Source organism: Lontra canadensis, unplaced genomic scaffold, assembly GCF_010015895.1.
Source record: "Lontra canadensis isolate GAN:19392208 unplaced genomic scaffold, GSC_riverotter_1.0 scaffold13, whole genome shotgun sequence".
Classification (NCBI taxonomy): Eukaryota; Metazoa; Chordata; class Mammalia; order Carnivora; family Mustelidae; genus Lontra; species Lontra canadensis.
In genome coordinates this window covers 12,804,380-12,819,906 of record NW_022631007.1, presented here as the reverse complement: position 1 = coordinate 12,819,906, position 15,527 = coordinate 12,804,380, and the positions used below count along the sequence as shown (strand labels likewise).

Genomic DNA, 15,527 nt, shown 5'->3' with positions numbered 1-15,527 from the left:
CAGGCCATCCAGGCCAGCTGGAGGACTCGGGAATTTACCCTAAAGGTCGTGGGGAACCTGTGAGGTGTTTGAAGCAGAGTAGAAACAGGATGGGATGGGGAACCCTCCAGCGCCAGTGTTGACTGTACACCGAGGGACAAGACTGAGGGAGGGGAGTTATGGGAAGGCAAGAGATAACAGTGGGCCATCCTGGGGTATGGGGCCCTGGGAAGAGACACAGCAGTGTGCCACCTTCCAGGGCTGCAAACACAGGGCTTGGGGATGAGAGGAGTCCCAGGTTTCCAGCTGCCTAGGGCTGGTGATGCCATGGAGACGGGAGACTCCTGGGCATTTGAGGATACCACCATGCCTGCGGTGTCCTCAGGGAAAGCCTCTGGGCAGCAGCCAGTCATGAGCTGAGTTTTCCAGCTGTACATATTCTAATCACTGCTTTTTGACTTGTGGTTTTTGCATTGACTACCCATATCTCCTGCCTCCATCCTGTGAACCCATTCAAGGTAACTCAAGGGAGTTCAGGTTGTGTGAATCAGCTAAAATAGATAACCTTTGCTTACCTTCCCTTTCTTCCCCAGAGTCTCAAACTGAATATCCCCAAAGGCATCTGTCGGAAATTCCTTGGTGTGTTTCTTGTAACTCCATTTCTCATTTGGGTTGATCTGGGTGCCTTCTATGTGCTGGCTCTGGGCATAGCCACACTTGCACACATTGTCCCTGAGCAGGATGATATTGACAAGAAGGAACTGGTTTCATTAAGCCTACTTGAGTCATTCATCACATTTTTAGAATAAACTACACATTATTAGCTTAAATAAACACAGAGATCTGGCCATCAAGTCCTATTTTCAGACTATAGTCATCATCTCAGTGGATTGTTTAAAAGCTATCTTGCTGTTTTATCCCTGTTGTCTATTGTGCATGCACCGAAAAGCTGGCTCTGTATTGAGAGTTGAGATGCAGAAGTGCCTTCATGGAGTCTGTCTCTGCATACATAGCCTTGAGGTTATTATGGGATTAAGCCTTTGAAATCTGGAGACCCTTTATGTAGCTACCCGTGTGGTTTATAACATGCAGGAGCCCTGAGTGCCAGACCTGCCAGGGTGCGTCTGGCCAGTAACACTCGCCTGAGGTGAGGTGAGCCCTCCTTCTCAGGGATGGTACTCACTAGAGACAGTGGGCCCCCTGGCAGGGACCCAAAGCAATCCAGAAATTAGAAAGACCATCCTGTCTGTATTAGATGTCAGCTGCTTAGGAGACTTTCCATCATTGGGCTAGACAAGAACAAACTGCAATAAATAAACACTATTTCTCCCCATGTAGAGTGCCACAGAACTAAAATATATGTGTTTGTTAAGGGACACGTTTGCATTTACAAAATCGGAGGAGGATGAAAAGATAGGCAGTTAAGAGGTAAAGGATTGAAAATCTACTCTGAGGCAGGCCTGGGCTGAACCCACCACACCCAGGGATTAACTGGATGGGACACCTGCTCTCCAGTTTTGGGGACCTCTCGGGAACAGTTGGTGTAACACCTGGGCAGCCCAGTTTAGTACAGAACAAGCCAACCCTTCCTTTTCTCCAGCACAGCCCCACTCCTCTCAGGATTACTGAGAGGGTTGAAAACAATAGCACACCCTCCAGCAAGTGACTTTTGGGTTGTACTGGTGCCATACACGCAGATCAAGGAATAGCAGAGGCAGTGGCAACAGAAAAGAAGAAAAATGCAGTTTAAAAAAAAATCTAAAAATCTATGCCATGGCTACTTGGCTCCTCTAACCAGAGCTGTGTTGCATCCTGACCACCATGTCTCCAAAGAGAGGAAGAGGAACTACAACAAAAATGTCAGTGTGGCCAGGATGCCTGGGTGGCTCAGTGGGTTAAGCCTCTGCCTTTGGCTCAGGTCATGATCTCAGGGTCCTGGGATTGAGCCCTGCATTGGGGTCTCTGCTTGTCAGGGAGCCTGCTTCTCCCCCTCTCTTTGCCTGCCTCTCTACCTACTTGTGATCTCTCTCTGTGTCAAATAAATAAATAAAATCTTTAATTAAAAAAAAAAAAAAGGTCAGTGTGGCCAAAGCAGCTCTCCCTTTTCCCAGTTTCTTTCTGCCTGCCCCACTTGGATCGCCCTATTGTCTCTCCCATTAGTCTTTGGACAAGAGTCAGAAGGTGCTAAGAATTCAAGGGAGCCATGGCCTGTGGAGAAGCAGAACAGCATGCATGACCAAAGGTCCTGAACTGCCCAGAACAATCCCAGTTTATATCTGCTGCCCAAGGCCTAGTAGGATCAGAGCCTCATCATGCTTTTCAGTGTTCCAAGTCTCAAAATAAAGTATGTAGTCACCCTAACCACCAACATGCTAGAAAAGATGCTCCCTCTGGCAGACATAGGCCTGTGACCCTAACACACTTGTGCAGTGCACAGCCTGGGCAACTATATGTGGTGACTCTGAAGCAAGGATTCCCTGTGCAGGCTAGGTCAAATAAAAGTAAACAAGCTGAGAAACTCTGTTAGGGTTTGCTTCTAACTAGACTCTGTTTATCTTCTATTCTCTGTTCTTAGCATATGGGCATTTGGCTAATATCTTCCAAATTATGAAGGCATAAATGAGTGAATGAATACATTGATTAGTCGTCGTGTAAATAGTTAGAATACTCATCATTCCTCAGTGAATTTTGTAAAGTTTTTTTGTTTGTTTGTTTGTTTGTTTGTTTGTTGTGCCTTCTGGAAGGTGGACTTAAGCATATATAGCTGTCATGGGAAGGGCTATATTCTCAAGGTCTTCTTCACTGATGAGCTTATTTGACAGATGGCAAAATAGAGAATTAATTCTAAAAGCACGCTATGGCAGTAGATCACATTTTCATTTTACCAAATGATAATAGTGGTATGCTTTTCTGTGACAGCTTCTAAAAATACAATGGAGAAAAAACTAGTTTGAGGAGGAGGTTTTATGATTGCTCCAGAAGGAGACAGATTCTATTGGTGACCAAGATTCTACTACCTGGAAGCAATTGGCCTCAACTGCGTTACATGAAATGAGTTACTCTGCTAACGGAGATCTTTTTGAAGTGCTGGAAGCCCAGGGTAACTATCAAAGCCACACAGCGAAGACCTTATACGGTGAGGAACAAGTACACCATGGCAGGAATCCTTGCAAGCAGGTCACCCTCCTAAGGGTGAGGTTGTGAATGATACATCAGTGTGGGTTCCTGCCAGAGAGTACATATGTAACATGGACCACAGTGAGCCTGTTGCCGCTCTACAATCCCATCTATACCGCTGGATTGAGACACGGCTTTTCCTGGGTTCTGTGTGGCATTACTATTTCCTATAGTAAATCAGCCCTTTTAGGTTAAGCTAGTTTGAGTTCCTTGTAACTCAAAGTCTTAATTACTATAGAGTATGGAAAGTATCTGTGTTCAAAATATATGTCAGACTTCTAGTATTTTCCAGGGTTGTAAAAACGGCGGTAAAGCCTGGATCCAAAATCCCGCCTTCAGCAGTGATCTCGCCCCCTTTCTGGAACAGGTTTGGGGGCATCAGGCAGTTTGGCCAAGAAAAGAAAGACAACCAGAATTGATTTCAACTTCCTTAGTCCTTTCTTTTACTCAGTCCCTTACTTGGGGTACTTACTCAGCTCTATTACAGAGCCAAGGTTGCTCCCTAGTGGTCTCAGAGTCCTCCCCACCAGGGTCCAAGTTGGCTTCCTCTTGTCTCTCTTTAGCTTTTACCATCTTGCTACTCACTGGGGTCCTTCTACACCCACAAAAGTTCATTGCTGGATGGGGAAGAGAAGTCTCTGCCTCACCTGTTCTCACTATAGTTGAAGACAGACTCTTAAGGCAGCCTTTAGCCACATGTGGCAATGTAATTTTATGTTTAAAGTAGTTAAAATTAAAATTACATAAATTCAAGTCCTTGATTGTACTAGCCACATTTCACATGCTCAAGAGCCACCTGTGGCTAGTGATTATTATATCAGACAGTGCAGATATAGGATATTTCCATCATGGCTGAAAGTTCCATTGCATAGAGCAGCTATAAAGAAAGTAGAGTCCTCCCTATTTCTATCTAGAGTGCAGTATGGCCAAGACAGAGAGAAGAGAAGAGAGCAAACCCAGACCAGGGGCTTACAGCCTCAGAAGTGCCAGGACGTAGCCCCTGAGCCAGACAGCAATGTTTCAGAGGCCTTCACCAGATGGGGCAATGGTTGGGCATCACCCTCCAGTGACTACTCAAGAAACAGACATCCACAAGGGGTAGAGCAGAGAAACTTGAGCAGTCTGCGCATAGCACATATGAGCAACCACAGGGATTCTCTGGGGAGACTCGGACAACCTATGTCAGCTTGTGGGGCAAGCAAGCAAATTGGGGGTATCAATATTAATAGTCACTTCATTTGATGTCCTTGTCCAATAGGATATTTGGATGACACAGAGTATTCCTATCACCTATGGAGAGATAATAACAATAAATACAGGGAAGTTCAAAGAGTATAGAGTTTTGACCCTGGTCTACAACCTTGTGCCCTTCTAGAAGGGAACCAGAAGACCCTGAAGCATTCCTGTCTTCTGCTTATGTTGTTGAAGATGGGAGTTGCTCACCACATCTCCCTTTGTTTTGGGCCAGACTCAAACTGTAATCAAGCCCTTTAAGGTGGACAGCCATAGGTTTCCCTACCTTGCATCCATTTCCTGTTTGGCTAGCAGGAACACCCTGATTTTCCTTTGAGGCATCCTTCCTTTCCACATGGGTTCCATGTGTACATGATACCCATGTCTGGCCAATCAGCATGTCCTATTCCCTAGCCCAGGGACAAGTTTAAATGTAGGCACATGGCCCAACTAAGGCCAAGGAGAACCATGAACATCTGTCCAGAATTTTTGGAGGATTTGCTAAGAATGAGGCCCTCTTCCCCCGCACTGGTAACATGTCAGATATAGTAGCCACTTTGCCACCAATTATGAAGGGACTGCCCACCCAGAGGACAGCAGAAACAACAAGTGGGAAGAGACAGTCTCTATGCCACTGAGCCCTGGCTCTGGGTATGCTTTTCAGCCAAAAGTTCCCATTACTAACGCTTTCACTTAAACCAATTAGACTGGATTTCTGCACCTAAGAAATTGCTAATGAATACAATATGCCTGAGGCAGTGCCGTTCTTAGAAAGTGTGGGTTCAGGAGACGAAAAGAACACACAAGCTGGGAATCCGAAAACCTGGGTCCAGTCCCTCATCCATCTCCCACTGGCAGTGTGACCAGTAAAATACTGAACTGTTGGGGCTCACATGCCTTAACTGTCAATGATAAGAACAGCTACCTTGGGGCACCTGGGTGGCTTGATTGGTTAAGTGTCTGCCTTTGACCCAGATCGTGATCTCAGGGTCCTGGGATCAAGCCCCGCATCAGGCTCCCTCTTCAGTAGGGAGTCTGCTTCTCCCTCTCCTTCTGCCCCTCCCCCAACTAATGCACTCACTCTCTCTTGCTCGCTCTCTCTCTCTCTCTCTCACTTTCTCTCTCTCAAATAAATAAATAAAATATTTTTTTTAAAAAAGAGCAGCTACCTTCAAAGGGGGCTGGTTGTAGAATTAGCAATTAAGTATATAAGTCCCCATGGCATAGTAGATGTTCAATAAATATTTCTTGAGTGAATGAATGAATAAACTGTATTTTCTACCAGTCAACCAATAGATAAACAGCAAAGTCTTTCATTGAAACCATTCAGGGAATAAATAGTTAACTCATGAAGTTTATACTCTATCAAAACAAGTCATGATGAGTAAGTTTACACCAGTGACAAAATAGAGATTCTTAGCTTTTCTGATGTTCATGTTCTAATTCACACAAAGCAAGAAAACACATTTATTAAGACCTTTTTGTGCTCTGAGTCACTATGGTAGGTATTTTAGGTATTACTTCATTGAATCCTTACCACAACCCATGAGGTATACTTTGCTAGCATTTTAGCATCAGAGAATTCTGTTCAGAAAAAAAGCACAACTGGTTCAAGATCACGCAGCGAGCTGGCAGCCAAGCCAAGGTGGGACCCAGGGCTGGTTCTAACACACCTCCTCTTGCTTGTTCTTACATCCTTCCTCTGTTGGCTGCCTCCACTCAGCAGAAGGTCGGTGCTTTAATTATAAACTACAGCAGCAACTATCTAACCAATGAATAGCTAGATTCTTTCTTCTCTCATCCCCAGGCAACAGAGGAAAGGCAGAGGGACAGGATGAGAGGTGGGTAACACCAAAATTATCTCTTTGGTCAGGCACATCTTCTACGGGAAAGATCAGCAGTCGGGCCAATAACTCACTCACTCGTTAGCTAACGTTCATCGAGCTGCAGGGGGATGCTCTCCATGGCTTTTGAAACCCCATGTTGATGCTCCAAAACACTTGAGACTCAGAGTGGATGAACACCCGATTGGATGGGAAGGCCAAAGGTCAACAGCCTAAAGAGGAGCCAGATTGCCACACATGCTCCTGCTTGGGGCCATCTGCCAACCACTAGAGCACAACAACCTTCATTGCTGTGGCCACTCAGGTGGGCTCCCAGGCTCATGGAAACACCAAAGGGGGCGATAGACTCTCTTGGAGCCTCCACCAACTATTGCCAAAGTTAAAAATACAAAACGAAATGATACTGCTCTAGGGACTCGCTCTAGGGACCAAGTCCAAGCTACTTGCCAAATTCTTCCTGCTCAGAAACCATTTCTGGGAATTGCAAGATGAAAACAACTTTAATAATGAACTAGTGAACATTCGTCCGTTTGTTGAAATGGTTGTTAATAATTTATTTTCCAACATGGAAGCAAAAACGGAGGGAAAATAGTTGCTTACGTGGCCTTGGAATCTTTGGTAAAGAAGACACATTCCCGTTTCTTAAAATTTGCTTGAATAAAATTCACCAAGTCCTTTGGAGAAAGAACATTGGACAGCATATCACTAATTTATTCTCACACACTGCTGTCATTAATGAATACTAAATATGATCTACACCTACTTCAAAGGTTTCAAGAATTTACCACATACTCATAGCACCCAGCATCCATTCATGCTTTCAGAGTACCACACAGTTTTTTAAAAGAGGCATACATTTAAATTTTTATAACTAAATGCAAATTTTTATACAAGTTAACTTGGCGTTATCTTGTAATAAATGTCATGATACACATACAAATCATGTTTTTCCGTCCCTAGGATTACCAAGGGAATGTAAGCATTTGTTGAGAGTTTAGCATAAATAATGTATCAAAGCAGATTCTCTTTCCTCTTACACTTGCTTTTCAAAAGAAGACATATTCCAAAGACTCCTTCAAGGGTTGTGTTTGCTCCCCCATGGACAAGGTCGTAAGGCATATCTGAGACCTCATTCTGATAAACAACCACAAGTTTCTATACATCAAAGTCTTCCCTTCAGATGCAAAAGTAAACTATTTGGAAAGAGATGAAGAATACGTTGAAAAAAAAATATATTCCTCAAGTGGGAGACTATAATTGCAAATGCATTGAAAAAACTACACTCCTCAAGTGTAGTTTTACACTCCTCAAGATTAATACACATTAATCATCACAGGATTGACAGACTATCTAAACCACTTGAAATCACTAACAATAAGACAGACAACTGAAGGGGAAAATGACAAAAGGCATGAGCATGCATCGAATAAAAGAGGACACAAAATTAACCCATAAATATGTGAAGAGAGGCTCAGCCTCTCCATTAATGAAGCAAGTGTGAAGGAAAACCACAGTGACTTCCCATGGCACACCCACCAGGTGGGAAAAATCAAAAAGGCAGCGGACGCCAGATGTGAGACCCTGGGGCCTCATGCTCCCAAGGGGTGGGTGAGTAAACTGGTGCAAATACTCCGGAAAATTATTTACCATGGCCAGCAAAGTTATCGCCCTAGAAATCATGCCCTGGGGAGAGAGAGGTAGGTTTGTCCTGTGAACAGCCGACAAGCTCAGAATGCCTGGCCATGGGTTGCCAGCCCTACAGGGATTCTTGCCCTGGGGAAGTAGGGCTGGCTGTCCAAACCCCCTTCCCTCAGGGCGCTGACTTCTCCAACAACTTCATAGAGGTTTGGCCCCCTAAGTCAGGCCGCTGGCACCAAAGCCAGCCTTGACCCCCCTATCCCTGGCAGCAAGGCTGCCACCGGCCGTGCCCCAGAAAAACAGGGGGCAGGCAGTCTCTAGGAATGAAGTCCACAGTGCATGAGGCAGTCTGCCTGCTGGTGCCCACCACCCTACATTCTGAGACATCAGAGAAGCAGGGACCGCATGCCTCCTCTTCCTGGCCCTTCAAACTAAAGTTGTCCCATAGATCCTGTGTCTTAAACCCAGACCCCATGAGGGGGAGGTGTCTACCTTCACCCACCCGGCTTTACCCTTAGAACATTTCCCAGCGAACCCCACCTCACACCCCCCAAAACATTCACATGGCATTGCTCTTAACAGCAAAGCCCTAAAACCCAGACATTCCCCTCAGGCTGGACAGACATGCACAGGACAGAGCACTGAACAGGAATGAAACAGGCCAGCAGTTGCTTCACCTCTCAACACGGACAAATTTCAAAAACGTAATGATCACCAACAACAAAAAAAACTCCCCAAAGAATACGTGTAGACATCCATGTATACCAAAACCAGATAAAACTAAGCAATAGGGGGACACCTGGGGGGCTCTGTCAGTGAAGCCTCTGCCTTCGGCTCAGGTCATGATCCCGGGGTCCTGGGACGGAGTCCCACATCGGGCTCCCTGCTCATCAGGGAGTCTGCTTCTCCCTCTCCTTCTGCTCCTCCCCCCTGCTAATTCTTTCTCTCTCTCTCAAATAAATACATAAAATCTTTAAAAAAATAGATGATATATTGTTTAGGGATATATATGTATGTATGTATATATATATATATGTATATATATATATATATTCAAATAATAAACTTATAAACACAGTAACACAGAATGCAGGCTCGCAGTGACCTCTAGCAGGAGAGAGAGGATGGCATGGGGGGCACGTGGGGCCTTCCAAAGTCTTGCTGCTGATAGAGAGTCTGAGCCTCTCTTCACACATTTATGGGTTATTTTTGTGTCCTCTTTTATTCAATGCATGCTCATGCCTTTTGTCATTTTCCCCTTCGGTTGTCTGTCCTATTCTGTTCCTTAAGCTGGTGGTGGGTGCAAAAGTATTCTTATTACTCCTCCTTAAGCTGGAAATTGACACTTGAACATTCTCTTCCACAGACAATAAAAATGTGGAAAACAACCACAATTCCTATACTCATCTGAAGGCAAAAATCTCAAAGCCTATGATGCCTGATAATATTTTCTAACTTCTTAACTAATTTTAAATCTACTTAATTACTAAATGAACAGGACTCTACAGCTGTATAGTCCTGTGGAGTCAATGATCACAGACGAGCGGTGGTGCAAGCATTGCTTTGTAGCTAAAAATTCCCTCTGAAAATGCACTTCGCAGAGTTGTGTGTTAGCAGGGGGTTGGGGGAGGCGGGTGGCTGCAAACAGGACCCTTGGAAATGAGGTATCCTTGGGTGGTCTCAGAAGTTCTAGCTGGGGAGGCTGCCAGCACCTCTGAGGATGTGAGCAGGAAATCCATCAAGAAATCCTCTGGGAGCCATGGAGAATGCCAAGAGAAAGTCAGCCCTTGTCCATCTCCCAGAGGCATCACAGCCCAAGTCCAAGAGCGAAATGGGGAAAAGGCCTTTCCTGTCTTCCGGGAGGCCTCTTGTTGCTTGAGGCTGGAGGACAGGCCCCCACTGTCTTTGCCCTTCATTTGTTTCCTGCAGGGCCAGGGCTAAGGTGAGACCCGGTGTAAAATCTAAGGAGGTGTTGGGGGTGGGCTCATGCTGGAGCAGCACTTGAGAACCAGCGCTGCCTGCATACGCAGTATGGGGGGCTACTTGCCCCTCGTTTGTTGTCTTAGAGCTCACCAACAGATCACAAACCCAGCCCCCTATAACCACCAGTCGGACCTAGACACTGACACGCCCAGCACCCCTCCCAAGCCCTCCTCCCTCCTCATCCCCACAGGGAGCTACTGTTCTGACTTCCAACACTGCAGACGAGGGGGGCCCTTGATATCAGACTAGAATGCTGTCTTTATATCCTAACAAGCGAGCATATTGGATCTGCCCGCAGGATGGGCACAAAGCCAGTGGGACATGCCCGAGCAACAACACAGCAGACAGGAATGGGGAGATGCCCCCCCCAGCAGGCAGCCTCAAAACTCTCCCACCCCACAGAGTCTGGTCACAGGAAGAAGAGGGCCCCTGCTGGCCCTGAGGAAGCATGACTGGCAGTTCCCCACACCTGCAGGACAGCGTAGTTGCTGCCTTGGAACAGGACACACAGGTGCCCAGGAGAACAATTAGAAGCTGTTGCAAGAACAAATGAGGACCCAAACTGCGACCCAGCCATAGAGCTGAAGAGAAGGACTTAAATTCAAGAATCATTCGCGGTGAACCAGCCGGACCCAAAGCAAGAACACCAAGCACTAAGCATTAACCAGTGTTAACAGCTCAGTATTGTAAACTGCCCGAATGCCAGTTAATAAACGCATCATGTAACAATGTCTTAAGGCTACAACGTTTAAAATAAGGATACTGGAAAAACAACACAGAAGAGAAAATGCTTCCGTATGTGACCAAAACAAGCCACAGAACAAAACACTACACTTTGAGCTATGATCTGTTTAAAGAAACAGTGTGGGTCCCCAAATAACATCACAGGCAGATCACTGCCTTCCAACATGACGGCACCGCTGCTGGGGACTCACGCTTTCACTGTAGGACACGTCCGTGCTCCGAGACATGCTGGAGTACAGCGTCCGGGTGCTGTCCAGCGTGCCATTCCTTCTGTTTCTCATGCTGAGCCTGGCCCCCTCGAAGGACATCTTGTCTGTGGAGAATGGGGTGGGACAGAGGGTTAGTTTGAGTTGCCAACAGTAAAAGGGCTCTACAGACAGCCTTGTCTCAATGCTCTCTGTCTCTACCACCTCCTGCTCCACCCCAGGACGCCCACCAGTAACGGCACCGCTGCCCTGCTCTTCTGGCCTCATCCTCCCCGCATCTTCCAGGACCTGCTAAAGTTCTGGTCCTTACAGCACAGGTCCACCCACCACCCCCCGCAGATGCCCCTCTCTGGGGCGGGGTCCACATTGCAGACCACCACACTTGGGAGTTTTGCAATAGCTACTTCCAACTTAAGGGGTTTGGAGTCAAGGGAACATAAAGAGCAAACCCTAACAACGGCTTGTGACATCTAGAGGAAGGGGCCGGACTCTGAGAAGGATCCTGGCCCTGATCCATCCCATGGTGGCAGGGGCTGAGGGCCTGGGTGTCCAGGTCACCCTGAGACTGGGAGCCGACACTTGGGCCCCAAGGATACCTCGCCATTCCCTCTCAGGCCTGGCAGCAGGCCATTAGCCCAGGACACACAGAAGCCTCAGCCACCACAGGGTGGCTTCCCAGGCCGCCGCTGCTCTCCTGATGCCCAGACCCTCCCATCCCAACCTGCAAGGGTGCCCTCTGACCCTCAGCCTGGGCTACAGACAAAAAGGACCAATGGCTACTCTGTCCACGTGCCTGTGTCATCTGGCAGACATACTAGACATGACATTTCTAGGATGAAAGCATCATCCTTCCCAGTCTCCCTGAGTCTCCTCTTCTGGTACCACACTTCCTCAGCGACTCGTGACAGCCCTCCAGTCACAGCACATACAAGAGCCAGACCCACCTCCTTCTCCCTCGCCAGCCTCTCCAGTGGCCCCCGGGGTCACACCCTCTGTCTGGAACCCTCTTCCCCAGACCCCCTGTCTGTTCATCTTCTTCTCATCCTCTGGGCCTCACGTGTGTGCCACTTCTCTGGGGAGGTGCTCTGTGACCCCCAGGCGGGGGCATGTCCGTGACCTCCACCCTCCACCCAGCCACTTCGGGTAGACCAGATCTCTCTTGTTCAGCACCAGGTCCCAGGACGTGGCAAGGTGTGCAGAGTAGATCTGTACAAATATTTATTGAGGTGAATAATTTAAATGAGTAAACAACACACCCCTTCCCAAACCCTAAATCCTCCTTCAGCTTTTAAACTGCTTCCACATCACCTTCCAGAACCCCTGGATGTGGAAAGGCCTCAACCTGCCACTCTGCCACAGGTTCCAAGCCTCAGCCTGTGGGTCTGACTTCTACGTCCCAACTGCCCCCACCCCAGGCAGCCTCAAAACTCTCCCATTACACAGAGTCTGGAACCTTTTTTGAAACCCACTCAGAGAAGCTGGTCCAGGCTGTTTAAAACGACGAGTGCTTTTACTTCTCTCCCCAGACATTTCAAAGAGAGGCTCTGAGTATTAATTGGTACTTTACATACATTATTGTAAAACCACAGATCAATCCTGCAAGGTATTTACTGTGATCCCCATACAGCAAATTGCTTCTAAGTAGGGCACCAACGGTCAGAAAAAGATTTCATTTGCCTCACAATGAAAAACTGCTTTTTTCATTACAACGGGAAAAGGTGTATTTTTGCTTTTCAGTCACACTTCAGACAAAAAATGGGCAAGTTGCATGAGATAAGCAGTGAGCTGCCCTGTTCTGGCTCATCAAATGCCTGCGTCAGACATTAGTTTCCAGCTGCTTTCCTGAGCCCAGCTCAGGTTGGTGGATTATGAGTTTGGGCCTTCTTTAGGACATCTTACATCCCAGGGGCTCAAGGGATTCACCCGTCCCCTGAACATGGTCAGGAGTTAAGGCATGGATGGAGAGCAGCTGGGGCATTAGGGGAAGGGACAGATAACTGAGGACCATGGGTAAAGGTCAGAAGAGGCCAAGGGGGTGGGCCCAGAGAGTGAAAGGAGATCCACAGTTCCCCCTCCTGGGGAACTTTGGGAAAGTGCAGGTAAATCAGATAGGACCATAGCCAGGAGGGGAGGAAGGAGTGAAAGTCACACCCCGGGGCATCTGGGTGGCTCAGTCAGCTGCACAATCGACTGGCTGCGGCTCAGGTCATGATCTCGGGGTCCCAGGATCCAGCCTCACATTGCACTCTGCGCTTAGCAGGGAGTCTGCTTGAGGATGCTTTCTCTCCCTCTCCCTCTGCTGCTCCCCTCACATGCTCTGTCTCTCTCTCTCAAATGAATGAATAAATCTTTAAAGAAAAAAGAAAATCACACTAGGGAGAAACCAGTGGATGCATCCTATGCTAAGAAAAAGTAACAAAGTCATACCACCAGGCAGAATAATACAAAACCTGGTAGAAAACTAGGCTAAGGGCTAAAATCCAAACCCACCTTAAAGAGAACACAGATTGCAAGTAAATTTGAAAACAGACTAAGCCTCCCTTGTCGTAAAAGCCCAACAACAATGACACACTGAGAGGAGGTATTTTCAGATGAGAGTATCTGATGTTGGGAAGAGGGAAATGAGACAGAGGCTTCCAGATGACTGAGTGGTGTGGAAACCATTTCACTACCTGCAGTGCAATTGGGCAATGGTATAGCAAGGGACTTAAATATTGTTGACCAGGTGCACTGGCTTTGGGGACCCTAGATAAAAGAAATAGTCAGAAACACAAAAAAGTTGTACTGAAAAACTATTCATTGCTGAGTTATTTGTAATAGGGACCATTAGAAATAACCTCAATTTCCATTAATAGAACATTTCACCCAAAAGAAATAAAAGGGCGGGGCCATGAAGGGGGTATAATTCAATGGCAAGTAGGAAAAGAAAAAGCAGAAGGCAGGGAATCCTGGCAGTTAAGAGCTCTGGCTTCACAGACAGGGCCTTGGGTGAAGCACTAAGCTGTGAACCGTCAGTGGGTCCTTCCTCCTCTCAGTTCCTTATAAAGGTGGCTCGGAGCCCACAGGAAAGGCAGCTCCAGCAGGACGACAGTAAGTGCCTCATGGATAATGTGTAGAAGGCACCGAGCAGTAAATACACCAAAATGCTAACCACTATATGCTAACGTAGGGGGTGGAATGGTGAGCAATTCTTTTCTTTTTTCTACTTTTTATATTTACCAAAATTGAATACATTGCTCATGAAATCTGGAAAATAGACTCAGTAAACAGGATAAGCATCTAGAGGCTGGGCAAGGGGAAGATAACCAGTGACCATGGTAACGGGGTTCCAGCATTGGGGGATTGAGAGAGCACATAGATAACCAGTGTAGAAAACCAGTATAGACCTCCCCTCCACAGGAGCAAATGGGAGGAGGGGCCACCAGCTAATTTGTTGGGTCCTGTTTCAATCTTGCCAGAAGAAAATTAGCAGACAGAGAGAGATAAAAGCACAGGGCCATTCTTATAAGAATAACAGAGCGTGGAACAGAAGAGCTCTGTGGGGCAGGCAGCTCCCCCTACAGTCCCTGATCGAAGATAGATAACCGATTGAAGATCAAAGGAAAAGAGAGCCAGCAATAACATAATAAATACTGATGAAAAGCTCTGATTATTTTTCCCTCTCATATCATATTATCTAAAATCCTTTGTGGACAAGGAACTGGTTAATTACTGTTCCTACCCCAGCACCTGCGTCCCACCTGGCCTGCCTAACTCTCACTCCAGAGAAGAAATGGGCACAACACACAGGTGTTCAGGGCTTCACTCAACAGCCAAGTCTAGAGTGTGGTTTTAAAAGGGGGTCCTTGGGGCGCCCAGGGGGTTCAGTCCATTAAGCGCCTGACTCTTGATTTCGGCTCAGGTCATGATCTCAGGGTAGTGAGATAGAGCCCTGTGTTGGCCTCCACACTGGGCATGGAGCCTGCTTGGGATTCTCTCTCTCCCTTTCCCTCTGCCCACCTTTGCTCTCTCTATAAAAAAAAAAAAATAAATCTTTTAAAAATTAGTAATAAAAAGGGGGGGGTCCTTGAGGGGCCCCTGGGTGGCTCAGTCAGTTAAGCCCCTGACTCAGTTTCAGTTCGTGTCATGATCTCAGGATCATGAAATCAAGCCCTGCGTCAGGCACCACACTCAGTGAGGAATCTGTCCTTCTGCTCCTCCCCTCCATGCTCTCTCTCTCTCTCTCTCTCTTTCTCTCTCTCTCTCAAAATTAAAAGAAAAATCCTAAATAAATAATAATCATTTTTTAAAATAAGTAAAAGGGTGTCCTTGGAGACTTTCTGCCCCAAGGCTCAGGGACCCCCCCCCCCCACATTAGTGAGAGCAGCCCTGCCTTCATCATATTCATGTGCCCAAGGTCCTAGAAGTTCCCCTCTGAGGACAGGTGTCTGCTGCCAAAGAGCAGCCTGAAGCTTTGGCTCTAGAAATTCGGTCTGTTGTGCACACCTGCTGCCATCACCCACCTGCACAGGCAGATGGGGGACACCTGGAGCCTCAGTCTCTTGGAATGGATAAGAGAGCCATTACTGTCCTTGAGGAAGAATAAGTTTGTTTTTTTTTTTAAGAATAAGTTTATGGATGGTTTACCAAGCTCTAAAGGTGATGGATTTATTCACGACATCCCCAACAATCAGGAGTTGGAGTTTCACACACAACGAGAAATAGGATTCCATAACTCCAAAAC

At 46.8% G+C, this 15,527-nt stretch overlaps 1 protein-coding gene across 1 annotated transcript in view; it reads right to left on the bottom strand.

The window, feature by feature from the left end:
* Positions 1–10,906, bottom strand: part of TRPM8 (transient receptor potential cation channel subfamily M member 8) — a 75,077-nt gene extending 64,171 nt beyond the window's left edge. The window contains exons 1-3 of the mRNA XM_032857975.1: positions 10,790–10,906; positions 6,834–6,907; positions 555–711 (exon numbers count right to left, since the gene is read on the bottom strand). Of these exons, the coding sequence (XP_032713866.1) occupies positions 555–711; positions 6,834–6,907; positions 10,790–10,906 (348 nt within the window). The remainder of the gene's footprint in view (positions 1–554; positions 712–6,833; positions 6,908–10,789) is intronic.
* Between the last annotated feature and the right edge of the window lie 4,621 nt (positions 10,907–15,527).